Consider the following 27073-nt stretch of genomic DNA (forward strand, 5'->3'; position numbering starts at 1 on the left):
ATCGAGTGACCAGGGAGATCGAAGTATTCTCTGGCTGGTTTTTGAATGTTATAATTCTTGACGTCTGAATTATGTCCATTTATTCTTTTATGTAGAGACTGTCCGGTTTGGCCAATGTAAATGGCAGAGGGGCATTATTGGCACATGATGGCATATATCACATTAGTAGATGTGCAGGTGAATGAGCTTCTGGTAATGTGACTGATGTGACTAGGGCCTATGATGGTGTCCCCTAAATAGATTGGTGGACAGAGTTGGCAATGGGCTTTCTTGCAAGGATAGGTTCCTAGGTTAGTGTTTTTGTTGTGGGGTCTGTGGTTGCTGGTGGGTATTTGCTTCAGGTTGGGGGGCTGTCTGTAAGCAAGGACTGGCCGGTCTCCCACTACGATCCACTCTGTGCTCTTCTTGCTACAGTCTGTTGCATACCATGGCAATGTCATTACATCTCAGTTGAACATGGCCTCAGAAGGAATCACATTCCAGGGCTTCTTGCGCTGAGGTCACTATAATCTGCAGGCAAGGAAAAGCAGCCCAGGTCAGGCAGGTGGGTTAATTGCAGCTGAGCCTCCCTTTCTTGCAGTCTGGATGTGAGCCAACCAGTTAATGAAAGGGAGTGTCTAGAACCAGAAGAAAGAGGGCATTTGCCTGACCTGAGCACTGCATTGCAGGGAGCCAAAAAAGTAGATTTAAAAAAAATCTGCTAGCTTGACCCTTCCCCATTCCCCCTGCTTCTAGGTTTTGATTTCTGAAAATAGCTGGGCAGCTAAACCCAGGTCAAGCCAGGGGAAGGTGTAAAAGGGAGCGAAAAATCAAGATAACTCCATCTTTGATCCTGTAGTAAAGGCTTCATCCCTGGAAGCATGGTGCCCCCTGGTCCATTGGGGAACATGGCCCTGTATCATCCCATCCCACCTTCCATCCCTGCAGCTCTCCTGCCTCCCCTGCCATGCCTGCTTCATTAGCCATCTTTCCCTGCATCACAGGTTTCGCTGCCTACTACAGAGCAGCAAGAAACAACACATTTGGGTAAAAACAGGCCCCGGTTAATGCGCTACTCTCTCCACAGTGCACTTGGCCGTAGCAAAGTATTTAATTAACCTCCACCAACAGGGGCAGCGAGTTATACAGGCCCATGGTGCCTGGGCTCCAGCAAATTCAGGGCCCATTGGGCCTGGCTTCATCAATGTTTGGAGCCAGGTCTCTCCCCCAGTCCTGCCTGCCTGCCAGCCCGCATGCCTCCCCCGAGCATCTGTGGCTGCTGCCAGCTACAAGTGAGTAGTGCTGTGGGCAGGCTGAAGTGGCTGCTGTGCCTGAGGATGGGAGGAGGTGCGTGGCAGGGCCCCCCGCCCCCCACTCCCTGGCAGGTGACTCCAAGGCAACTCCGGGGGGGGGGGGGGGGGGAAAGGGGCTTATCCTAGCTGGACCTCCTGAGCAGCAGCCTGGTGGGCCTTGGATGTCAGGCCGGGGGGACGGTCCTTCCCCAGAGCTTGCTGCTGCTGGTGGGGAGAGGGTGGGGCGGGGTGGGGCAGGGCAAGTCCTCCTCTCTGGCCCCCAGCCCCACACCCTGCACCCTCTCCCACACCGCAATGTTCTGTCCCAGGCCAGAGCCCACACCCAGCACCCAAATTGTCTCCCAGAGCCTGCACCCCTCCTGCACCCAAACTTCCTCCCACAGCCTGCACCCCAAATCCCTGCCCCAGCCCAGAGCCTGCACCTAGCACCCAAACTCTGTCCCAGAGCCCACACTCCTCCCATACCCAAACTTCCTCCTGGAGCCTTAGGCAGATGGCACGGGTGGGCGGAACTTGGACCTATTCTGGGTACCACCAGAAATTATACATACCTACTGCCCCTGTCCATTGACTTCTTTTCCTCACCTGCAGATTATAGTGATCTCAACCCAAGAAGCCCTGGAATGAGATTCCTTCTGAGGATATGCTCAATTAAGACATAATGACATTGACTTAGTGTACAACAGAATGTAACAAGACGAGCATGGAATGGATTTTATGAACACGATTGAGCTGCTTGTGAATGATTTTGTGACTATACTCACCTGGGCCTTCATATAAAAGTAAAAATTCTGTTAAATTCTCTGGAAATTTTGTTTAGTGACATTTTTTACTCCTTTTGACTGCTTAAACTGCTATATCTAGCGCCTTTTCAGGATTTGTCTGGTGACTTCTTGCTATATGTGGTTGGCAACAGGGCGTGGAGCTGTGCTGAGGCCAGACCCCAGAGAACGCTGCTGGGGAGAGGGTGGGAACAGCCCACTGCCACGTTAAGAGCTGGTGGCTGTCCTGTAATGCAATAGCATTGTGCCCACCCTACTAGGGACTACCTCCAACCCAGCAGACCCCACACAGCAGCAACCATCCCACTTCTCCCTGTCTTGGGTGAGCCTGGCCCATGCAGCAGGCTCCAACCCCTTTCCCAAAAGATTGTCAGAGGGGCAGGGGTACAATAATGGGGATGGGGCATTTGGCCTTGTATACACTTGTGGCGGCATGTAAGGGATCTGAAGACAGCTAGCCACTGCATCCATGCTGCCAGGTGTAGCTAGAAAGTCTCTGGCAGGTGAAGGCATCAGGGGTTTCCAGAGCCTGTCTGAGAGGGGAAGGCAGTAAGACAGGTACTGTACTAAAAATAGCATAGAGATGGAAGGCAGTGCTTGGGAATGCAGGGAGGCATGCAGTATACATAGGCTAAAGCAGGGGTAGGCAACATATGGCACGGGTGCCTAAGACTACACGTGAGTTGATTTTCAGTGGCACTCACACTGCCTGGGTCCTGGCCACCAGTCCAGGGGGCTCTGCATTTTAATTTAATTTTCAATGAAGCTTCTTACATATTTTAAAAACCTTATTTACTTTACATACAACAATAGTTTAGTTATTATAAACTTATAGAAAGAGACCTTCTAAAAACTTTAAAATGTATTACTGGCACAAGAGTGAATAAATGAAGACTTGGCACAGCACTTCTGAAAGGTTGCCGACCCCTGGGCTAAAGCTTCTGTGTCTTTCCTTACCTAAGCAGTGGCTCACTGTCTCCACACTGCTATTTATATCCATGCAAAGAGCATGTGTACTCTACATGCCACTGGAACTATAGCAGTCTTCTTGGGCTCTTGCAGGTACATGCTGCATCAGCAAATGCAACACGCTGCTTCCCCACTATTCACTACTGTTAAGAATTGTTTATATAGGCACTTTACCAGCACACAGGTGGAACAATAAGAGTTTCTTTAGGCTAATGGAAGCCCTCATCTTGCATCAGCAGGCTATGAGCATGGGGAGCTGAGGTTCCTATACACAAATCAGTGTGTGAGGAGGGAAGCTTTCTTTTTATGTTGTAGATGTTGGACTTCTCAACCACTAGATTATAAAACAAGAAAAGGAAAATAATAACCACCAGACTCCTCAAAGACTAACAGATTTATTTGGGCATAAGCTTTTGTGGATAAAAAACCACTTCTTCACATGCATGACTCTGAAGAAGTGGGTTTTTTACCCACAAAAGCTTGTGCCCAAATAAATCTGTTAGTCTTTAAGGTGCCACCCGACTCCTCGTTGTTTTTATGGATACAAACTAACATGGATACCTCTCTGAGAAAGGGAAAATGGGTTTTAACTGAATTTGTTTCAGCATTCAGGCTTGCCCTTCCTATGATAGGACTATCCAGCACATGAGGCAGGATCAGAGTCGTAATTCCAGAAACTCCACATTTGAGACAGCTTCAAAACCTGAAAACTAGAATATTCAAATGTGCAGTAATAAGCATGTCTGAATATTTTATTTTCCTCTCCTCCTACCTTCAGTTATTGGTAACTTCCAAATCTTCAATTAGTAGTTGACTTAAATATTCCATTACAAGGCAAAGAGTTTGTAATAGAAGGCAACTCTCCTGCTTTCATCAAAGCTCACCAAACCAGCACAATGCCTACCATCAGGGTACAAAAATCCTTAGGCCAGCTCTACACTACAAACTTACATCGATTTACCTGTGTTGGCACAGGGTATGAAAAATCCACAGCCCTGAGCAATGCCTAACCTCCAGTGTACGCAACGCTATGTCATCAGCAGTTTTCCCATCAACATAGCTACTGCCTCCTGTGGAGGTAGATTAACTATGCCAATGAGAGAAAATCTCCCACGGCATCTGAAGAAGTGAGTTTTTTTTACCCATGAAAACTTATGCCCAAATAAATCTGTTGTCTTTAAGGTGCCACCGGACTCCTTGTTGTTTTTGTGCATACAGACTAACACGGCTACCCCCAATACATGGCTGTAGAAACATCTTCATTAAAATACTATAGTGCACTTTTTAAATATCTTACCCATAGTCTCTTACAAAGAGAGCTGAAAAGCAGCCATCTCCCCTATATTTTCCAGACTGTCAACTAGGTGTCTAAGCCTTGGCCTGATGACATTTTTGGCACACAAGAAACCACACTATCACTAACCCTGTATTATACATGTACCTCTTTGTGAATACTCAACTGCTTAAAACTTCATCCTCATGTTTTACTACCTTTAAAGCCTGTATTAGGTATAGCTAGTCACCGTATGAGGTAGAAAGGAAAATGTGTTTAAGCAGCTACTGCTGCCTTTCTTTAATCGCCCATGCTCATCATTCCTCTTCCCCCTCTCCTACAGTTTGAATTCAATATTTATGAAACTTTCATAGGCTCTAGGAACTGTTTTATAGGCTCTGTGGAGAACTAGTCTGGGAAAATATAAGGTTTCAAGAAATCTCTTGTTAATTAAAACAGTTTTGTTATTTTTAAATTGATAACTTTAAACACTTTTAAAAATAGCTGAGATATCATTTTGGCCAACTTAATGAAAACCTCTGTGCATTGTGCAGCAGCCATCAAAAGAGAAGTTGTGGTGTTTAAAGAACAGGATGGAAATAGCGAAAGAACAAGTTAAAGAATATTTAAATAAGTTAAGATGTATTCAAGTTGGCAGGACCTAGAGTGTTTAAGGAACTGGCCAAAGGCATCAATGAACCATTAGCCACTATCTTTGAGAACTCAGAGGAAGAGTTAGGTGCCAGAGGACAGAAGGACAAACATACCTATCTTTAGGAAGGGTGTGTGGGAGGAGGAGGTGGGGAAATATAGACTAATCAGACTAGCATCAATAGCTGGAAGGATACTGAACTAAACAAAATCAATTTGTTCAAACTTAGAGGATAAGGTGATAAGTAACAGCCAAGGTGGATTTACTGAGAACAAATGCCAAACCCAGCTAATTTTCTTCTTTAACAAGGTACCAATCTAGTGAATAGAGAAAAGCAGTAGATGTGATATTATCTTGACATTAGTAAGGCTTTTGACAGTCTTACATTCTTCACAAAAGCAAACTAATAACATCAGAGAATTGGTAGGTAAGATCCCATGGGAAGAAAATCTAAGGGATAAATGAGTTCAGGAGAGCCAGCAGTTTAAGGGGACAATATGAAAGGCACAACTGAAATCTGTCCCAGAACACAGAGGAAGAACAGTAAGAGGCCAATGTGGCTCTATGAGGAGCTATAATGACGTGAACATCAAGAAAGTATCCTACAAAAAGTGGAAACATGGACCAGTTGCTAAGAAGGAGTTAAAAAAATAGCACAAGCATGTAGGGACAAAAGCAGAAAGGCTAAGGCACAAAATAAGTTACACCTAGAAAGTGACATAAAAGGCAAGAAGAGGTTCTTTAACTACAATAGGAGCAAGAGAAAGACTAAGGAAAGTATAGGTTCTCTACTTAGTGGGGAAAGAGAGCTAGTAAATGACATCAAGAAGGCTGACATGTTTAATGCCTGTTTTGCTTCAGTTGTCACTAAAAAGGTTAATGGTGACCAGATAACACAATTAATATTAACAACAAGGGGGGAGGTATGTAAGACAGAATAGAGAAAGAAGAATTATATATTTAGATCAGTTAGATGTACTCAAGTCACCAGGGCCTGATGAACTTCATCCTAGTGTACTTAAGGAACTGGATTAAGAAATCTCAGAACTGTTACCAAATATTTTCAAGAACTCAGGGAGGATGGGTGAGATCCAAGAGAACTGGAGAGGGCAAACATAGTATCTATATTTAAAAAGGCAAACAAACAAAAAGGACTCAGGGAATTATAGATTAGTCAGTCTTATTTTGATACCTGGGAAGATATTGGAACAACTTATTAATCAATTTGTAAACACTTAGAGAATAGGGCTATAAGGAATGACCAACATAGATTTATCAACAAAAAAATCATACCAAACTAACATAATTTCTGTCACTGACAGGGTTATTGGCCTAGTGGACAGGGGTGAAGTGGTAGATAAAAGCCTTACTAAAAATCAAGATGATGACATGACAGTCCCCTGTGACATTCTCATAAGCAAACTAAGGAATTGTGGTCTAGATGAAATTACTAAAAGGTAGATGCAAAACTGGTTGAAAAACTGTACTCAAAGAATAGTTATTAATGGGTCACTGTCACATTGGGAGGAGCATATCTCACAGGGATCTGTCTTGGTCCGGTACTATTCAATATTTTTACTGAATTGGATGATGGAGTGGAGAGTATGCTTATAAAATCTGTGGATGACACCAAGCAAGGAGGAGTTGCAAATACTTTCCTTCAAAGTATTAGAATTCAAAATAACCATGCAATTCAATAAAGACAAATACAAAGTACCTGCGGAACAAAGAAAAATCAAATGCACAAATAAAAATGGGAATACTGCAGAAAAAGGATCCCAAAGTTATAATAAATCACCAACTGGTATGAGTCAGTGTGATGGTATTGTGGAAAAGGTAAATACAATTCTGAGATGTAGTAACAGGAGTGTCACATGTAGGTAGGGTGACCAGATGTCCCGATTATATAAGGACAGTCACGATTTTTGGGTCTTTCTTATATAGGCTCCCATTACCCCCCCCCATCCCGATTTTTCACACTTGATGTCTGGTCACGCTATATGTAGGACACAGGATAGAATTGTTTCACCATACTCAGCACTGGCAAGGCCTCATCTGGAGTACTGAGTTGAGTTTGGGGTACTACATTTTAAAAAATGTGAAATAATTGGAGACAGTCCAGAGCAGAACAAAACAAATGCTAAGAGGTTTAGAAAACATGACTTGAGAAAAGATTAAATGAATGAGGCACGTTTGCTCTAGAGAGAAGGTGACTGAGGGGAGACAACAGTCTTCAAATATGTAAAAGGTTAGTATAAAGAGGATGGTGATCAATTGTTCTCCATGTCTACTGAGGGTAGAACAAAAAGTAATTGACTTAGTTTGCAGCTATGGAGATTTAAGTTAGATATTAGGAAAAACTTTCTAACGATAAGGTTTTTAAGAACAGGTTAGAGAAACTTCTGTCAGGGCTGGTCTAGGTATACTCAGTTGTGCCTCAGAATAGGGGGTGGGGGTGGAATAGATGATCTCTTTAGGTCCTTCCAGCCCTATATTTCTATGAAGTCAGTGGAACAAAAGGAAGGGCTTAGAGTTAAGCACAAGCTAAGTGCTTAGCTGTGTATGGATGGACGGTTGAGTCAGAGCATAAATGACTATCATTGGGGCTTCATCAATACAGTCTTGGACACTATGCTTACTGCAGAACCAGGAGTTCAGTTTTGTATGTTGAACTATTGCAGATTAAAATGTATAGTCCTTGCCACTGTGATTTTACAAGGCTGTTTTAATACTTTTACTGATACTGAATTAATAGCAATGACATATTAACGTCTTGTGATTAAGGGGATGACTCTTGACCTAATTTTGCTATCTGCCTTGAAGAAGACTGAGTTCATTTTCTATAGAACTGATTATTTACTTCAAGAAATATGGGGTATGTATCAATTTAAATGGCACCATACTGAAAAAGCAACAACTTTCTATATATTACAAAGATGTAAGGCCTGAACACCACTCAAAAAAAATGCACACAGATAATTCCAGGGCCACCACAGAAAATTTCCAAACTTAAAAATTATATATCCTAGTAATACATCCTAATAATACATTGGAAATAGAAGAGAGGCATCTTTGTGATAAATGAGATTCAGAAAATTACGTGAATACACAATGCCAGCTAATAAGGCTATGGCGCGCCAAGGACAATGGTGAAAAAGGACAAATATCTTTTCTATTGGGTTGAAGGTACAACACACCCAATATTAAATAATGAAAATCAGAACCCAGTCCCAAACAAGAAATTCACATGCTCCCTACAATGTAAAATCATTTTTATTGCCATGCTACAATTTTTAAAAAAATGAAGTTGGCACTGATGAGGGAGGATGACAATGTCAACATTACATAATACATTTTTTAAAAATGAACATTTGGTAAGCTATCAGTAATGAAAATGCAAACCAAAAATTAAAATAAAATTCTAATATGCTGATTTGGAACAGCATAAAAATACTGTACTATGCAGAAAGTGTCAATTTTCTCATAAAAAGAAACATGGAATGTCTGTAAAAGATTAACCAAACAGGGCAAAGTTCATAGAAATTGTATAAACAATTTGGCAACGGTACTCCCACTATTTAGACTTTTCATAAGAAATAAAAATCTAGAAAGCTACCTTTATACAAAGTTGTTATATTTACGCCTTTAAGTAGGAAAAAACATTTTATAATGCAAATTAGAACATAAAATAATCTTACAATATCATACAATGTAATGACAATAAAGGAACATAAAAACATGATTTTGGCCTTTATAGAAATATATATTTCTGCATTTAATAAATGCATTTGTGGCACAATGGTGACTGCTGTACTATTACTACCAGTCAGCTTTCATGCTAGAGCTGTATTCAGCTGTACTGTAATTGCAAATTTGCAGTTTAGTTAAGATGCAGACCATGGTTCAGAAGTAATAGTCCTAGGTGATGCAACTACAGAATGAGGTGTTACATGCAAAAAAAAGGCAATGTTTACAGTTGGGACACACTGTATTGTGGGATACCATACAACACTAATTTTCCTTTTCAAACCAGAAACATATCCTATACATTCAGTAATTAAGTACCAATATCTTACAAGTGAGAAAGTCTGTTAAAGATTTGGCAACTTCAGGGAAAGTACAAAGTTAGTACCTGTGTGTGTGTGTGTGTGTGTGTGGGTGTGTGTGTGCGCATACATATCCACCCTTACACAAATCAATGCCAAAATTTGCATTAATTTGGAGTCAAGACTGCTGATGTCCATTCCTAGCATTAAAAATACAAGCAATCCTGAGCTGTTTCTTTCACACTCTTTCATATATAACAGCTCAATCAATGTACATGTATGTATGACTAAAATAAAAATGTATATAGTAATTTTAACTCTGGCCACCACAAATAGGATTTTTTTTTAAGTATAGGTAATTAAATATATTTATATTTTTACAGTATTTTTAGGCCATTCCTGAATAGCTTGATCAGCCAGATCTTCTGGTATAGTGCAGCCATTTTGCACTCACTGCCAGCCAAATCTGATCAGGTAGCACCTGGTCCAGACACTGAAATCAACAGAAATCTTTTTGCAGGCTTCAACGGGCCCAGAGACAGTGTATCCAGCTCAAGATCACCCCAGTACAAAAGTAATCCACAGAGAGGCTCCTACCTCACACCCCCACCTCTGCTGCCAGCACAGAGGATGTTGTTAGAGGAATGGGAGCATGGTTGATATACCCCTATGCTCTATCATTCACTTACTGTGATTTTGGGCTGGTTTGCAGCTGATGCGGGGGAATGTTCCTGGGAAATAGTCAGGCACACAGCGGCCCCCAGAATCAGGGAGTGGAAAGGTGAGCTTCATGGCACCTTAGTACTCATGCTTCTCAAATAAAGATGAAGTTCTGCCCCTACATCATCATCATCATCTCTTATTTTTATCACTGTAATTCTCAGACACCAGTCAGCACTGGGGTCCCATTGTGCTAGGCTCTTTACAAAACACAAAGGAAGACTTAGTCCCTGCCCCAAGGAGCATACAACCTAATTTTGAATTATATTTTTACATCATCTCATTTGTATATATACATATTTGCTACATTAAATAGAAATACACCAAGGTAATGGATATATCAGAAAACTTTGTCACAATGTGTGTCTTATCACACTAGATAATTACTAAAACTGCAAGAAAATTTTTAAATGCCCTTTGTAAATATATAAAAAATATAAAAATGTCCAATACTTGTTTCATGACTTAAAAGATACCTCAGACATATTTCCACACAAAATACTGCGTTAAACTGGACTAAACAATGTTAGGAAATATCCTAATAATACATCTGACAAATGTCTGAAGTCATATTTAAAGCATAATTACAAGCAACATTAACATATGCATGGTCAGAGTTAAGTCTGCTATGTAAATTTTAAATTTCCTATTCATCTTATGTCTGTGTTGCCTAGAAGAGAAAATAATTTCTAAAGATTGTGAAAGAACCTTAACTCAAGATTTCCTATCTTTTTAAGGAGTACTATTTAGGAATGGACATCAGCGGCCTTAGCTCCATGTTAACGCAGTTTTTTGTGCTGGAATTTCCCCACGGCTTTTTGTTTGTTTTTGAGAACGTAAATGAAGAATTCAATATGAACACATCTTACATGAGCTTGATTAAATATTTTAATGAAATAAATACTGTCAAATTTGAATGCCTGAATTGCTATTCATGGAAAAAACCTACATTTAAATGCCAAAATCAATTTCTATCAGCCAACATGGAGGCTCAAAACTTGTCTTAGCCTCTTCTAGTGACGGTTGAGAGAAAATAAATTTTCCTCTAAGAAACCAATTAGATCCACTATCAGTTTCTACAGTTATGTTTCCTCAAATTCATCTTTATTTGCAGACATAAATAACACAGTACAGTGCAGATAGGGAGTTCTACTACAGATTCTACCTTATATGAAGTAGGTAGTTCTGTTAAGAAACAGAGCTCCACATCAGGGATGCAACATCACACGCTATGTAGTAATAATTCAATGAAAACTTGTTCTCTCTTAATTCAGGCTCTCGATTAATTGCAGTTAACTCACACAATTAACTCAAAAAAAATCACAATTGCAGTTTTAATAGCACTGTTAAACAACTGAAATTTATTAAATATTTGTGGATGTTTTTCTACATTTTCAAATATATTGATTTCAATTACAACACAACACAATATATACAGTGCTCAATTTATATTTTTATTACAAATATTTGCACTGTAAAAATTATAAGCAAAAGAAACAGTATTTTTCAGTTCACCTCATACAAGTACCATAATGAAATCTCTTTATAGTGAAAGTGCAACTTACAAATGTAGATTTTTTTTTTGTTACATAGCTGCACTCAAAAACAAAACAAAGTCCACTCAGTCCTACTTCTTGTTCAGCCAATCACTAAGACAAACAAGTTTGTTTACATTTACAGGAGATAATGCTGCCCCCTTCTTATTTACAATGTCACCCGAAAGTGAGAACAGGCGTTTGTATGGCACTTTTGTAGCCAGCATTGCAAGGTATTTACATGCCAGATATGCTAAAAATTCGTATGCCCCTTCATGCTTCGGCCACCATTCCACAGGACACGCTTCCATGCTGATGACGCTTGTTAAAAAACTAATGTGTTAATTAAATTTGTGACTGAACTCCTTGGGGGAAGAACAGTATGTCCCCTGCTCTGTTTTACCCACATTCCATCATATATTTCATGTTATAGCAGTCTCGGGTGATGACCCAGCACATGTTAGTTTTAAGAATGCTTGCACTGCTGATTTGACAAAATGCAAAGAAGGTACCAATGTGAGATTTCTAAAGATAGCTACAGCACTTGACCCAAGGTTTAAGAATCTGAAGGTGATGAGGTGTGCAGCATGTCTTAAAAGAGTAACACTCCAATGCGGAAACTACAGAACCTGAAGTAGCAAAAAAGAAAATCAAACTTCTTCTGGTGGCCTCTGACTCAGATCATGAAAATGAACATGCGTCGGTCTGCACTGCTTTGGGTAATTATCAAGCAGAACTCGTTATCAGCATGGACGCATGTCCTCTGGAATGGTCATTGAAGCATGAAGGGACATATAAATCCTTAGCGCATCTGGCACATAAATATCTTGCGACGCCGGCTACAATAGTGCCATGCAAAGGCCTGTTCTCATTTTCAGGTGACATTGTGAACAAGAAGCGGGCAGCATTATCTCCTGCAAATGTAAACAAACTTCTTTGCCTGAGTGACTGGCTGAACAAGAAGTGGGACTGAGTGGACTTGTAGGCTCTAAAGTTTTACACTGTTCTATTTTTGAATGCAGTTATTTTTTATACATAATTCTACATTTGTAAATTCAACTTTCATGATAAAGAGATTGTATTACAGTACTTTTATGAGCTGAATTTAAAAATACTATTTCTTGCGTTTTTACAGCACAAATATTTATAATAAGTAAATATAAAGTGAGCACTATACACTTTGTATTCTGTGTTGTAATTGAAATAATATATTTGAAAATGTAGAAAACATCCAAAAAGATTTAAATAAATTATATTCTATTATTCTTTAATTGCACAATTGTGATTACTTTTTTAATTGCTTGACAGTCCTACTCTTAATTGAAGTGAAAGACGGCAAAGGCAATCTGTCCTCTACTGATACTGCCTCATCCTGGGCAAAACGGATCTACCCCAGACATCAATATGAATATTCTGGGCTGGACTTTCAGTGGGCGTAGGTTGGCATAACTCCACTGAAACCAATTGTTGATTTACACAAGGAGATTTGTCTCTGTCTCTCTTACACTTAGGTAACAGTTTCAAGTTGTCATGCCCATGAAAGTACTATTTAATTTACCTTAAGTTAAATGACTTGCGTGTAGATGCCTCCATTTCTTTCAGTGCCTGTCTGGGCTTTGAGTGAATATGAAAGCCTGACTGGGTGAAGGGTGATGGATTATCAAACACGAGGGAGGGTGAGACTAGCTCTTGAACAGGCGGAAATGAGGCTCCAAGGAACAATATTGGGGTAGCTGCTCATGCAGCTGTTTCAAAGCAGAGTGTCCCTGCTTTGAAATCTTAGTGTGGGCCACAGATATGATATTCAGGACCCAGATCAACTGCATTCTATGTTGCAATAAAATGCTTTCTGTGTCAGAAATCTGAACACACTGTCAGTCAAATATCTCAGCATTTAAGTAGTTAAGTGCAAAATGTAAAGATAAATACTTGGGGGCCTGATACTGCACCACTGAAGATAATAGTTTTGTTATTGATTTAAATGAGAGCAAGATTAAGGCCTTATTGTGTAACTTGTTATATTCAACACCTGCCATATACTCAATACATTATCAGGACATGAGTACATTTTATTAATTTTTTTAATTTGGACACTTCACTGAGGAGAAACCAAAAGAACGTTATAAAGCCAATCAAAATTTTCAGAATTGGTCATTTTCAAATGTATTTGATAGAATCACTGAAAAAAAAAACTTTCACAAAGTATAATTCTGCACCTCTTAAGTATGCAGTATCAAATTGGTAAGAAAATACTTATTTTTCCTTGTGTAATCAATGGATTAAATTCCCACTTTAACTGCATTTTCAATGCAACATTAACAATGGAGTCCTGGACACTGCCTCCTAATATTATTTTATATACTGCAAATAAGAATTGGTTAGAGCAGTTACTTGAAAAGTAGTATAATATAGGAACACACTGCACTTTTTACTAGTCATGGCTTCGGGTGGAGCAATTTCTAGCTTAAAGGCTTTACACATTGGAGGATTAGTAGCGTGGAATATGTCATGCGCCTGAAAGGCAGGGGCCAGCTGCACACTGTGGATAAATAACAGAATTAAAAGAAATTTTGCCACTTTTGTGGGCATTGGTTAGGTAATCTTCACATATTAGGCCAGTTATTTTCCAATAAACTGTTACATATTTGTTGCATCTTGCTTTGTGCACTTGTGGGTCCAAAATAAAGATGCTTAAAAATACAATTGAGAAATTTCTGCTAAAAACTGAATCCCAGATCTGCAGATAGTGAATCTAACATCACAACTCTAAAGAGACTAAGATACAACCAAGTCTCTAAGGGTAAAGTGCAACTACTTAACGGGAAAATTAAATAAAAACAATGCCATAGATGAACTGAGTAGTTTCTATCTCATTCCTACTTAATCAAGGGGAGGGATAGCTCAGTGGGTTGCGCATTGGCCAACACCAAGCATTCAAAAATCATGAATCAGAAAAAAAAAATCAAGATTGGATTTGGCTTCTTTTTAGATGTCTTTTGGTTTTTGATCCTTTAGGGATCACATTTTCAATCTTTTCTCTCCAAGGGCAAGAAATTTAGCTTTATCTGGGCAGGAAGGGAAGGGAAGAGAAGAGAAAAAAAAGTGAGATTTTTGCAGTATTCACATGACTCCAGGATCTACGGCTTTAAGAAAAACACTAAATATTACAACACTCATAAAATTGCAAGAGTTGGCAACAACGTTATTCTGAATGGTCCATGGTAGGTGTTGGATAGGAAGGATGATTTAGTGGACAGGGCATTGGACTAAAACTCAGGAGAGCGGGGTTGAATTCCTGGCTCAACCACAGACTTTCTATGTGACCTTTAGCAAGTCATGTATAGCTTACTTGGGCCTCAGTTCCCACACCCATAAATTGGGGACAGTACTTCCTTACTCTACAGGGTGTTTGAGGATAAAATACATTAATGACTGAGACACTCCGATATTATGGTGATGAGGGCCATATAAATCTCTAGATAAGATAGCTGGTGAGTTAAGTGTTCTAGCCTTTTAACTGCTTGAAATGTATGCTGAAATCTTGTCTTAGTTTACAAATTAGCAAGAGTTTGTTGGTCTGATTCTAGTTCCTAGCCCACCTTCACACATCCACCACACAGTTTGCAACAATTGGTAATAACGCTTCAAGACAGACCCAGGATTAGTATATGCATGATGTGTTGCAAATCACGACAGAGGTGCAATGTCAGGGCGGAGCAAGGGTCACTTATAGCACCATGCATTTGCACTACATCTGATTCTAGTGAATGCTATTAGTCCCTCACCTTTTCGAGCACCTAAAGCACAAAAAAAATGTATAGAAGTGCCCAGACTAATAGTGAAATGATTATGGAAAAGTTTTCAGTGAAGTTTTCTTACAATTGTCTCAACTAAGATGCCTGTCCCCTTACTCCTGTGAAGTGTATTGATTGTGCGCCTGGATGCATTTCGGTATTATAAAATTTGTAAAAAACACTGGAAATCCTTCAGGATAAAAAAGCCTGACCTATATAAATGAGGCTGCCGTTATCTCACTGGTGTGAACAGGAAAAATGTATTTCAGCTATCACTCTTCCTACTATTTATCTGGCTGAAGACAAAAGGAAAATTTAATAAGAAAACAGGAACACCCTCCACACAATTCAAAGGACTGGAAATAGTGTTATGCTTTAAATGAAAACTCAATTTAAATATTACATGAGGACCCTAAGCATTTTTTGAGTCTCTTCCCCCCCGGGTTTCTTGCATGTGATTTTTCTCGCCCACAGCTCAAGGATTATTGTACATTACACCAGTCCACATAATGGTCAGTTCCACAGGCTCAAGCCTTAATCTGTTTTCTTTCTGGTCCTGCACTGCACCTGCTGTACTGCTCTCAATTCTATTAATATTCAGTATAGAACAAGGGACTGTCAAGGGCATACCTGGCATGTTCAGCAGATGCATTCTACCTGGATGTACCATAACATCAATCAGCAGTTAAGCCATTAGAGTAACTGAGTTAACTAGCTGCAAAAGGGAAAATATGTATGCCCATAGATATTACCTTCAAAAAATTCTCTACATATTGTAAGTAACTAATTCTCTCTAAATCCAAGTGCATCAACTACAGATCCACACTGTAAATTTAGGGTTTGTCACACTGAACTACCAAATGAAATACCTTGCCTCCCATGGTGACCTATATTTGATGCTTCAGAGGAAGACAAAAATGCATAATATACCTTTCCACTTGTGCAATGCTGTATGCTGCTGGACACTAACACTTTTGGGATGTTTCTGTCAGACATAAAAAGTAAAACAATAAAACACTGGACAAAGGCAACCTTATTAAGTAAAAAAGTTCCCACCGGATCTTCAAGAGATTTTTCTTTGACAATGTGCAGACTGAATAGGAGCAACACACATACAAATCCTAAACAATAATTAAAATTATGCACAAAAACTTGACTGTTCTTAACCTACAGACATTACAGAATAGATCAAAGAAGACATCGCACACGTGAAGATGGAAAGGTAAGCAGAACTATGAAATTAAAGAACACCTTAAAATCACAGATCCAACCAACCTGTGTATTCCTTCAGAAAACTCAGATTAAAATTCTGTAAAACTGTTCTGGTACTATCACTTGGAAACCTTTTCTAGGGGAAATGACTTATGGCTTATTTCAGACCCAACTCCAGCTCTGACCAAGTGAACTTGATGTAACCCCTCAATGTTACAGAAATTAAAAAAAACCTTCAAGAATCTGAAGCTTGTCCAAATGACTTCAAAAAATGAACTGACATACATACGAGGAAGCGTGGTGTTTATACATGAGCCAAACTATTTCATGTAAGTCAAACTGATTGAATAATGAATTACTCTCACTTCTCATATTGGAGGAGGCCACATGAATGAAGAGAGTGAAGGTACAAATATCAACCTTGCAAGATTAGGGTTATCAGCTAGTAATGCACATCAAGAGGCTTTATAAAATGTTACAAATGCCATTAATGACTATAGGCACATGGCCAGAATATTGATAACTTCAGAACTGGCAGTCACTCCAACTCTAACTAAGTAAAGAGGCACTGTGAAAAGTGGCAATGCTTCTACACAGCAATTACTATTACTGTAGAATAAAATTGTGTCATTTAATGAGTACCTGCTCTACATTATTTCCCTTTTGTTAGACAAGCACATGAAGTATTCCAAAAAAGTCTATTACTCTATAAAAGGCATTAGTGTTAAAAAATGCACATGAAGAATTTGCATCTTCAATTTTATAAACTTCACAAAAGGTGCAAATGATTTAATGTTTCCTGGGCTCACATAGGCAGGTCAGTACTGTTATGTCTAGTTTTCCTAGACGTACCATCATCTCGTGGCAGTGCTTTCTGCAAACTTGACATAGCAGCAGTTCTTTCAATGTCTATCACAGCATACAGCTCTGTGCGCCTGGTTGGAGTTTGTGGAAGTGGAGTGGTAGGAGTTTTTGGAGTCTGAGGGTTGTCAGAGTCACTGCCACCTTCCAAGTCAACCTGTATATAATTGAGCTGCCTGTGTTCTAAACTTGGACGTCTAATATCAAAGTTAAAGACTGTTGGTGTACAGTCCCGACGTCGTGTAAATTCTACTTTATGAGCACTTGCTGGCACAGTTACATTCTCTGTATTTACATAATTATGCATTGGATCTAGGTTATTGTGGTAGCCATTCAGAGATGGGGTCTTTGGTCCTAAATTGTCATCTTCATCTCTACTTAGCTTGCGGGCTTCCCAAACAGGAGGCAAAGATGGCAAGTTTTCATAGTTTAACAATGCAGTTCTCCTTTGAGCAGAGTTGTTAATATTCTGGGTATCTGAGGTACTTGTTGATGTCAGACGACCTCTCCTGACTCCTGAGGCACTAGGAATTGATAACCTATTTAGATTTTCATACACTAGTTTATTACCAGAAGGTGTTTCTTTACGTTCATCACTGTCGTACCCAGTGTCCCATTCAGAGGTGTTGGTACTGCTGCCACTAACTTGGTCTCTCCCAAGTTGCTCCAGTTGCTCTCTTTCCATTAATTGTCTTTGAACAGGTGTTGGTCCTAAAACAAATTTGACTCCTTCAGGCTCCAGAAGAACCTGAGCATCTCGGTCATCAGTGCAATTTTGATCTTCTGTTGTCTTGCTTGTTTCAACAGTAGAAAGCCTTAATTCCAGCGGTACATGCACACTGGATCTATTTTTTTTTTCCTCTTGTACACCAGTAGTGTTGACATAGGTGTGCACCTGTAGGACAAATTCAAACATTAGTTGCACTTTTTCCTTATCTCCTTACTCCTTCCCTTCCCTCCCCTCAAAGGCTTGCAATCTTTTTGCCTGACTGTCTGAAGAGTGAAGGAAACTGTTTTCAGGGGACAGAGTTTTGTGCTAAAAGTCCAGCCCATTAGGTTGTACTGAGCGTGGAGCTTTGCCAGAGGTTTGCTACTCATCTCATTTTGCAGTGTTGTTTTAAATAATGTCAAAGGTGCCCAGACTAGCCAATGAGAATCTTTTTCTACTATTAAATTTAATAATAAGCTCAATTCTACCTTATGTCTGAGCTCTGCTGAGGTTACAGCTCCCTGATCCAGTGCCAGGCTCGCCCCATCATTGGTCAGACAGCTTTGGGGCTGCTCTGACTAAAGCCACTGGTATACTTGGAGGGTCTGGGTAGCATATCTCCACCTTACACACAGTACATCCATGCCAGGGGCATGTGGTGCAGGAGTTGCCTTTGCTAAGTTTACATGAGCAGAGTTCCCCTCTGCAAGGGAAATTTCTGTGCTGGCCACTTAAAGCCTGAATCCAACCTGAATGGTGGAAAAGTGCTGGATCATACCAGAAACTCTGTCCCATAGTAAAGACAGCACTGTCACCAAAGAGCATATAGTCAATAAATTGTCAAATTATAAAACCATTTCAGGAATAAAGATGGAAGAGGTCAGACTAGTATGTTAAATTGTACATTTACAGAATTAAAAGTGTCGACCAGGGTGTTGGTAGCAGATACACTTTGGATGAGTTAAAAGTGTACCACTAGCTTCACAATTTATTCCTTCAGTACTCCCATCCCCTTGCTTTAAAAGAATGGATAGATGGAATTCTCTCATACCCTAATACCACTCCTCGATCTGGAAACTTGGAGAGAAAAGGTACTGCTTAAGAACAACGCCCTTCTACGCTCCGCACTGTCCCAGATATCTGCCAGGATTTGCCTGCTAAGTGTGTGTAGGGTACACTAGTAGATGGTGACAACTATTACTTTTCTGGGTTGCCTCACACATCAACAGTCATGTGTGTCTTAATTTTTCAAGTTATTTGCTTCTACCAAAGAGCACTGCTGAGAATCAAATACAAAGAGGTAATTTCTCCCACATCACTTACCCAGTGACATGCTCAAAAAGCCATTTACCTCCCTGAAGGTGCTCAATTGACTCATCATCATCTATCTTCCCCTCTGACTTTTGGCTCTGCCTCTTTTTTCTGCCCAGTCTCTCATCATCATCCTCAGTGACTTTTCCAAGCTGACTCCCCATATGACTCTTACCCATATATCTTCTTGTCCTTATTACACCAAAATTTGTTTTCCTGGTGCTTTGGCTCATTTTCCTTTCAGCGCCTGCTTCTTATCACATTAAGACTGTCACAGGGCAAGAACTGTCATACATGTGTGCACAGCACTGACCACAAAGGGACGTAAGTTCATGATTGGGAACTCCTGGCACTATTACAATACAAATAAATGCATAATAAAGTGCATTTTAAATCAAGTAACTAAGAAACCAAGCTCTCAGACACCATGGGCAGTAGGGGTACCCTAAAGCTCCCAGCTGGGCAGGGCAGGGGGACCCCCACGGCTCCCTGCGGCTGGGGAAGGGGGATTCTTCCCATTTCCCTATGCCGCTGGTGGCAGGGGACCCTGGAGCTCTGAGCCCCCTGAGTGCTGGGACCCCAGAACTCCCAGCCACCCTGCAGCTGCCCGGTCCCTTCCCATTTTATAATGGATATTTTTAGTAAGAGTCAGGGACAGGACACAGGCTTCCGTGAATTTTTCTTTATTTCCACTGACCTGCCCCTGACCTTTACTAAAAATACCCATGACAAAATCTTAGCTTTAATCATCATCCTAAAATGGTTACCACATGCAAACATTCTATAGCAACACAACGTACTACGCAGATACGCACAGCCAAGATCAGGAAAAAAACCCATGTTTTTCCATCATGGAAACAGAGCTATGAAAATAAGTGCAAATACAAATCTACAGGATCAGTACAAGAACAGTAGAATTAATACTGCACCCAAAATAAGTGAAAATAAAGACTATGCTTACTTGTTCCTCTGCTACAAGCAATGGATGTGTAGACTCTTCACCTACTGAAGGAAGCCGTGCACTTCCTACAGAGGGATGTCTGCTGGAAGGATGTGATGAAGCATCTCCAAAGGATGGATATCTGGGATACCCATTAGGTAAACTTTGTGCACTGAACCCAGGAGCTAATTCAATTTAAGAAAAAATGCATTAAAAAGATATTCAGTGTGACCCCTTATGTATCATTCAGCTGCTTTCTTTTGTCTTTGGAACGTGCACTGTACATTGTGCGCACTATCAAAATAAATATATTTAACAAAATCCCAAATGCTCACAGAGCCAGCAGGGCCGGCTCTAGCCATTTCGCCGCCCCAAGCACAGCGGCACGCCGCAGGGGGTGCTCTGCCGCTCGCCGGTCCCATGGCTCCGGTGGACCTCCCGCAGGCTGCCCTGCGGAGGGTCTGCTGGTCCTGCGGCTTCAGTGGACCAGCAGACCCTCCACAGGGCCACCTGCGGGAGGTCCACCGGAGCCGCCTGCCACCCTCTCGGCAACAGCAGAGCGACCCCCGCGGTATGCCGCCCCAAGCACACGCTTGGCATGCTGGGGCCTGGAGCTGGCCCTGGAGCCAGATATGTGCCTAAAAAAAATATATAGATAGATATAGATATAGATAGGATCTCCTCAATATTTAACTGACACACCATGCGCCAAAAATTTTAATCCCCTCAAGAAAATATGAAAAGCAACTTCACTGAGTAACAAAGTGGAACTGGCATCAACATTCATTTTCTTAAGTTCATCCTTCTTAAGCTGTATTGTTTGCATGCATAAACAAGAAAACAGTCTACGGGAATATATATTAGATATAAATACTATTGAAAAAATAATTTTTCGTAATTGCATTGCATTGATTGTCAGTATACTTATATGATACAGAATGACAGCAATGACTGAATAAAATAAATGAGTTTGCAACAAAGGCCAAGCTAAATATACAATAGGAAAATAAGTTAGTGTCATGGTTACAAGTATTTCATCAGAAAAACTGTTAAACCAATGGATTTTCTGAACAATTTCAGTTTTTCTTCTTACACTGCCAAATTTTAATGCAATTTTCCAGTTAACTATATAAGATTGTAACAAGAGATATTCCTGTAATGTCACTAGTCACAAGAGTGTCTACTTTTGAGAACTTCACTCCACCACTTTTCAAATTCAGTTTTACAACTCTAGTTTATCATCGGAAGTGAATGTACTGGCAACACTGAAACAAGAAGTTTACATTTTTAGATCTAGATGGATCTAACCATAACCCTCTGACAGAACTTAGTTCTTATCAAACATCTTTTCAATATTGCCAATAGTCACATGAAGCTGTCTCCTTAAGGAAAAGAAAATTACTTGCCTGTAATTCTACTTTCTTAAACCATCATCATCACAGGATCCTCATTGTTAGATCTCAAGCCTCTAGCCTGAGATTGGCCAAAACTCCCAAAAACAGAGTTTTGGAGGGCTTCACACACCCCCTCCCCACAACAACAGAAGAAACATTCCAACTCTGCAGCATGAAAGGTGCAACTTAACTGCCAGTTCCCACCCCGCCTTTTTTTTTTTTTTTTTTTTTGATGAAAGGCTGGAACATGACCAATACCAACATATCATTAACTCTGCAGGGATAAAGGGTGAGTGCATATAAAAAACACCTCCAGCAGACAATGTTATTTTTTTATATAAATACGCACAAATACACTATCACCACAAGGCAGCGCACGCCTTTTCATAGGTGGAACTCCCAGACTCTGAAAGATGCATAGGTGAGTGAGAATCATGTGAGATATCTTCAAAGATGTGGAAAGAATTTTCTCTTCTTTAAAGATACCATCATTATGGGATTCTGACTCTTGGTGAGTAAGTAGTTTAAGGGATGTGATGTTTCAAAATAAAACAAAGGGCACTGCATCAGGCAGTGATAAACATGTACCTCAGGCAAGATGCAAAGCAGCGCTTTTTTTCTTTAATAAGAGAGGATGAATCACCTCCTGCTAACCAAGAAGCATCAGTGCTGAGGGGTTTGAGGATGAGCGCTCAATAAGCAAGAATTATCCACAAATATACCAGATAAAGATATCCTGAGAAACAAAACTCATAGGGGTGGGAGAGTTTGGGCTCCCCTCCTATGAAATATGTTCTGTAGACATGAGAGATGGAAGCTGACTGCAAGCCATGATGCAGACATCCCTGACCACAACAACTGTGAGATAAAAGGTCTTCCAAAAAGCCAGAATTCAAGCCATTTGTTCAGCTATACATACCAGGCCCTCAGAAGTACATCCTGTCAAAAAGAAAAAAGTGTCAGAGGAGAGCTCAATTTAGGATGGAACAATGTCAAAGGAGTTCTAAGCATTCACCCAAACCCACACTCTGAGCCTGAAAAAGCTCATCTTAGATATTTATAAAGTCAAAAACCACAGTGTCTTGACTAATATGGGGATATTGGAAAAGGAGAGAACTCAACTATGCAGTGGCTGGAGTTCAAGGTGTGTCCCCCTATGGGTGCTCCACTTGAGGTGCACATAGCCCCATGAACCTTTGACAGGAGATGTTCAGTAGCAGTGCCCATGTGGCCTATGTATGTTCTCCAGACATCCTTGTGCCCTGTACTGGGGATACAGAGAGCTACACAGACAAACCGCCCTCAGTTCTTTCTCTACCACAAAGTTCCATGAAAGGAAGCTCTGAAACAGAAGGAAAGGAGGGCCTGTAGCAGAGGGGTGCTCAGGGACACATCTCAAACAACTCCAATTACGCACAAGGTGAGTAAAAGACGGTTACTCACCTTTGTAACTGTTGTTCTTCGAGATGTGTTGTTCATATCCATTCCAGTTAGGTGTGCGCACGCCGCGTGCACGTTCGGAGACTTTTTACCCTAGCAACACTCGGTGCGCCAGCAGGTCGCCCCCTGGAGTGGCACCGGTATGGCGCCTGATATATACCCCTGCTGGCCCGCCCGCTCCTCAGTTCCTTCTTGCCGGCTACTCCGACAGTGGGGAAGGAGGGCGGGTGTGGAATGGATATGAGCAACACATCTCGAAGAACAACAGTTACAAAGGTGAGTAACCGTCTTTTCTTCTTTGAGTGCTTGCTCATATCCATTCCAGTTAGGTGATTCCCAAGCCTTACCTAGGCGGTGGGGTCGGAGTGAGACGTTGCGGACTGCAAAACCGCTGCGCCAAAAGCGGCATCGTCTCTAGCTTGCTGTACCAGCGCATAGTGTGATGCGAAGGTGTGCACAGAAGACCATGTGGCCGCACGGCAGATTTCCTGTATGGGGACATGAGCCAAAAACGCGGCCAAGGAAGCCTGAGCCCTGGTAGAATGGGCGGTAAGGGGTCCCGTTGGCACACTGGCCAAGTCGTAACATGTCCTGATGCAGGACGTGACCCAGGATGCGATACGCTGGGAGGAGATTGCCATGCCTCTCATGCGTTCTGCTACTGCCACAAACAATTGTGGTAAACGCCGGAAGGGTTTAGTTCTCTCAATGTAGAACGCGAGAGCTCTTCGGACATCCAAGGAGTGGAGCTGTTGCTCTCTTCGGGATGAATGCGGCTTTGGGTAAAAGACTGGCAGGAAGACGTCTTGGTTAATATGGAAGGCGGAGACGACCTTAGGGAGGAACGCCGGGTGCGGTCGCAGCTGTACCTTGTCCTTATGGAACACCGTATACGGAGGGTCCACGGTCAGAGCCCGAAGCTCCGAGAATCGCAGGGCCAACGTAATAGCGACTAGGAAGGCCACCTTCCAGGATAGGTACAGCAGCGAGCATGTGGCTAAGGGCTCGAAGGGGGGCGCGATGAGCCTGGTTAGAACCAGGTTCAGGTCCCAAGTAGGGGTAGGCCGTTTGACCTGAGGGTAGAGTCGCTCCAGGCCCTTGATAAATCTTGACACCATTGGGTGAGAAAATACGGACTTGCCAGCCTCGCCTGGGTGGAAGGTGGATATAGCCGGGAGGTGGACGCGTAGAGAGGAGATCGCCAAGCCCTGCTGCTTGAGAGACCACACGTAGTCCAAGATGGTGGGGACTAGCACGGCGAGTGGATCGTGGCCGTGCTGACTGCACCAGCAGCAGAAGCGTTTCCATTTCGCTAGGTAGGTTGAACGCGTGGAAGGCTTCCTGCTGCCCAACACCACTTGTTGTACTGCATCAGAACAGCGCAACTCGGATTGGCTTAACCAGCCAGGAGCCATGCAGACAGATGGAGGGACTGTAGATCCGGATGGCACATCCTGCCGAAGTCCTGCATGATCAGGTCCGGCCAAAGAGGTAGGGCAATCGGATTCGCCAGGGACAGATCGAGCAGCATGGTGTACCAAGGCTGCCGCGGCCACGCCGGAGCGATCAGGATGAGGCGGGCCTTGTCTCTCCGGACCTTGATCAGGACTTGATGGACGAGAGGGAAGGGTGGAAAGGCGTAGCAAAGACGACCCGTCCACGGTATGAGGAACGCGTCCGACAGGGAGCCCGGGGAGCGACCCTGTAGAGAGCAGAACACCTGGCATTTCCTGTTCGATCTGGAGCGAACAGGTCTATCTGGGGAAACCCCCACCTCCGGACGGATGGACCATTCGTGGGACAGAAAGGATCTGCTCAGGTGATCCGCCAGGGTGTTCCGCACTCCTGGGAGCAAAGGAGGCCACTAGATGAATAGAGTGGGCTATGCAAAAGTCCCACAGACGTATTGCTTCCTGACACAGCGGGGAGGACCGGGTCCCGCCCTGCTTGTTGATGTAATACATGGCCGTTGTGTTGTCTGTGAATACCGCAACACAACGACTGTGCAAATGGGTTGGAATGTCTGGCATGCTAGGCGAACGGCCCGTAGCTCCCGCACATTGATGTGAAGAGTCAACTCTCTCTGTGACCACAGACCCTGTGTACACAGGGTCCCCAGGTGCGCACCCAAGCCCAGCGATGATGCGTCCGTTGTCAGGGACACTGATGGCTGTGGGGCGTGAAACGGTAGGCCCGCATACACTTGGGAGGGCATTGTCCACCAGCCCAGGGAGCCTAGAACATTTGGTGGAATCATTACGATTGTGTCTATGGCATCCCTGCCTGGTCGATAGACCGACGCGAGCCAGGTCTGCAACGGGCGCATGCGGAGTCTTGCGTGTCTGGTGACGAAGGTGCATGCGGCCATGTGCCCCAGGAGAGCGAGGCACGTTCGAGCAGATGTGGTCGGGAAGGCCTGCAGGCTTGTGACCATGGACACTATGGCTTGGAATCGGTGCCGGGGGAGGCTGGCCGTCACAAGGTTGGAGTCCAGCACTGCCCCTATGAATTCTATGCTCCGCGTAGGCACCAGAGTGGACTTGTCCGGATTGATGGTCAGGCCTAGGCTCGCAAACAGCTCCGTGATGATGGTGATGTGCCCAGTCACCTGCTCTTCCGATGTGCCTCGAATGAGCCAGTCGTCGAGGTAAGGGAAGACATGGATACGACGACGTCGCAGGGCAGCAGCGACGACCGCCATGCACTTGGTGAATACCCGGGGGGCCGAGGAGAGCCCAAAGGGGAGGACCATCAACTGGTAGTGGTCCTGATTCACCACAAAGCGGAGATACCGTCTGTGCGGGGGGAAGATCGCAACGTGGAAGTATGCGTCCTTCATGTCGAGAGCAGCGTACCAATCTCCGGGATCCAGGGAAGGAATGATGGTTCCTAAGGTTACCATGCGGAACTTGAACTTTTTGATGAATTTGTTCAGGCCTTGCAGGTCCAGGATGGGTCGTAGGCCCCCTTTTGACTTGGGGATTAAGAAGTACCGGGAATAAAACCCCTTGCCCCTTAGCTTCCTTGGCACCTCCTCTATAGCCCCAATGGACAGGAGCTTGCGAACCTCCTGGACGATAAGTTGCTCGTGAGAGGGGTCCCTGAAGAGGGACGAGGAGGGAGGATGGGAGGGGGGTGGAGAAACAAACTGAAGATGGTAACCAAACTGCACCATGCTCAGGACCCAACGATCCGAAGTCAGCTGGGACCATGACGGTAGGAAGTGGCGGAGGCGGTTGAGGAAATGAAGTGGATCCAGAGAGGGGATTGGTAAGCTGCTCTCGGGCGCACCTTCAAAAGTTCGCCTTGGGTCCCTGCGGTGGCTTTTCGGACCCGGAAGTGTTACTCCTTTGAGGACCTGACTGCCGTCTACGATTTGGCCGGCCTCGCCTCCGGTTGAAATCTTGTCTGGGGCGAGGCGGGGGGTAAGTGCACTGATGGTAGGGGCGGAATGGCCTTCTCTGAGTCTGGGGCATGTGCATTCCCAGTGAACGCATGATGACCCGGTTATCCTTCAGGCTCTGTTGCCTAGGATCCGTCTTTTCAGAGAAGAGGCCCTGCCCGTCGAATGGCAGGTCCTGGATAGTGTATTGTAGCTCCGGCGGTAGTCCGGAAGACTGCAGCCACGATATACGGCGCATGGCTACGCCCGACGCCAGAGTCCTCGCTGCTGAATCTGCAGCATCTAAGGACGCCTGTAGCGAGGTTCTGGCGACCCTCCTGCCCTCTTCCAGGAGAGATGAAAATTCCTGGCGTGAGTCCTGAGGGAGCAGCTCTGTAAATTTGCCGACAGCCTCCCAGGTGTTGTGGCTGTAACGGCTCAGGAGAGCCTGCTGGTTCGCCACACGGAGCTGAAGGCCTCCAGCAGAATAAATTTTACATCCCAGCAAGTCCATGCGCCTGGCTTCCCTGGATTTTGGCGCAGGAGCCTGTTGGCTGTGGCGTTCCCGCTCGTTGACTGGACTGTACCACCAAGGAGCAGGGTGTACGTAGAGGTACTCATACCCCTTGGATGGTACTTCCTTTCCACGCAGCGGGCAGTGGGTGGAATGGAGGCCGGAGACTGCCAGATGGTGTCCGCCTTTGCCTGGATCGACTTAATGAACGGGAGGGCAACCCTGGTCGGTGCCTCCGCCGAGAGGA

The 27073-nt window shown here is 42.9% G+C and overlaps 1 protein-coding gene across 11 annotated transcripts in view; it reads right to left on the reverse strand.

Moving 5' to 3' along the window:
* Positions 1-13285: 13285 nt before the first annotated feature.
* Positions 13286-27073, reverse strand: part of FRS2 (fibroblast growth factor receptor substrate 2) — a 91517-nt gene continuing 77729 nt past the window's right edge. For all 11 annotated transcript variants that reach the window (XM_030548754.1, XM_030548759.1, XM_030548757.1 and 8 more), the window contains 2 exons: positions 20118-20281; positions 13286-18031 (listed from right to left, as the gene is read on the reverse strand). In XM_030548754.1, the coding sequence (XP_030404614.1) occupies positions 17081-18031; positions 20118-20281 (1115 nt within the window). In that variant the 3' untranslated portion in view covers positions 13286-17080. The remainder of the gene's footprint in view (positions 18032-20117; positions 20282-27073) is intronic.

This window comes from Gopherus evgoodei, chromosome 1, assembly GCF_007399415.2.
Source record: "Gopherus evgoodei ecotype Sinaloan lineage chromosome 1, rGopEvg1_v1.p, whole genome shotgun sequence".
Lineage (NCBI taxonomy): Eukaryota > Metazoa > Chordata > Testudines > Testudinidae > Gopherus > Gopherus evgoodei.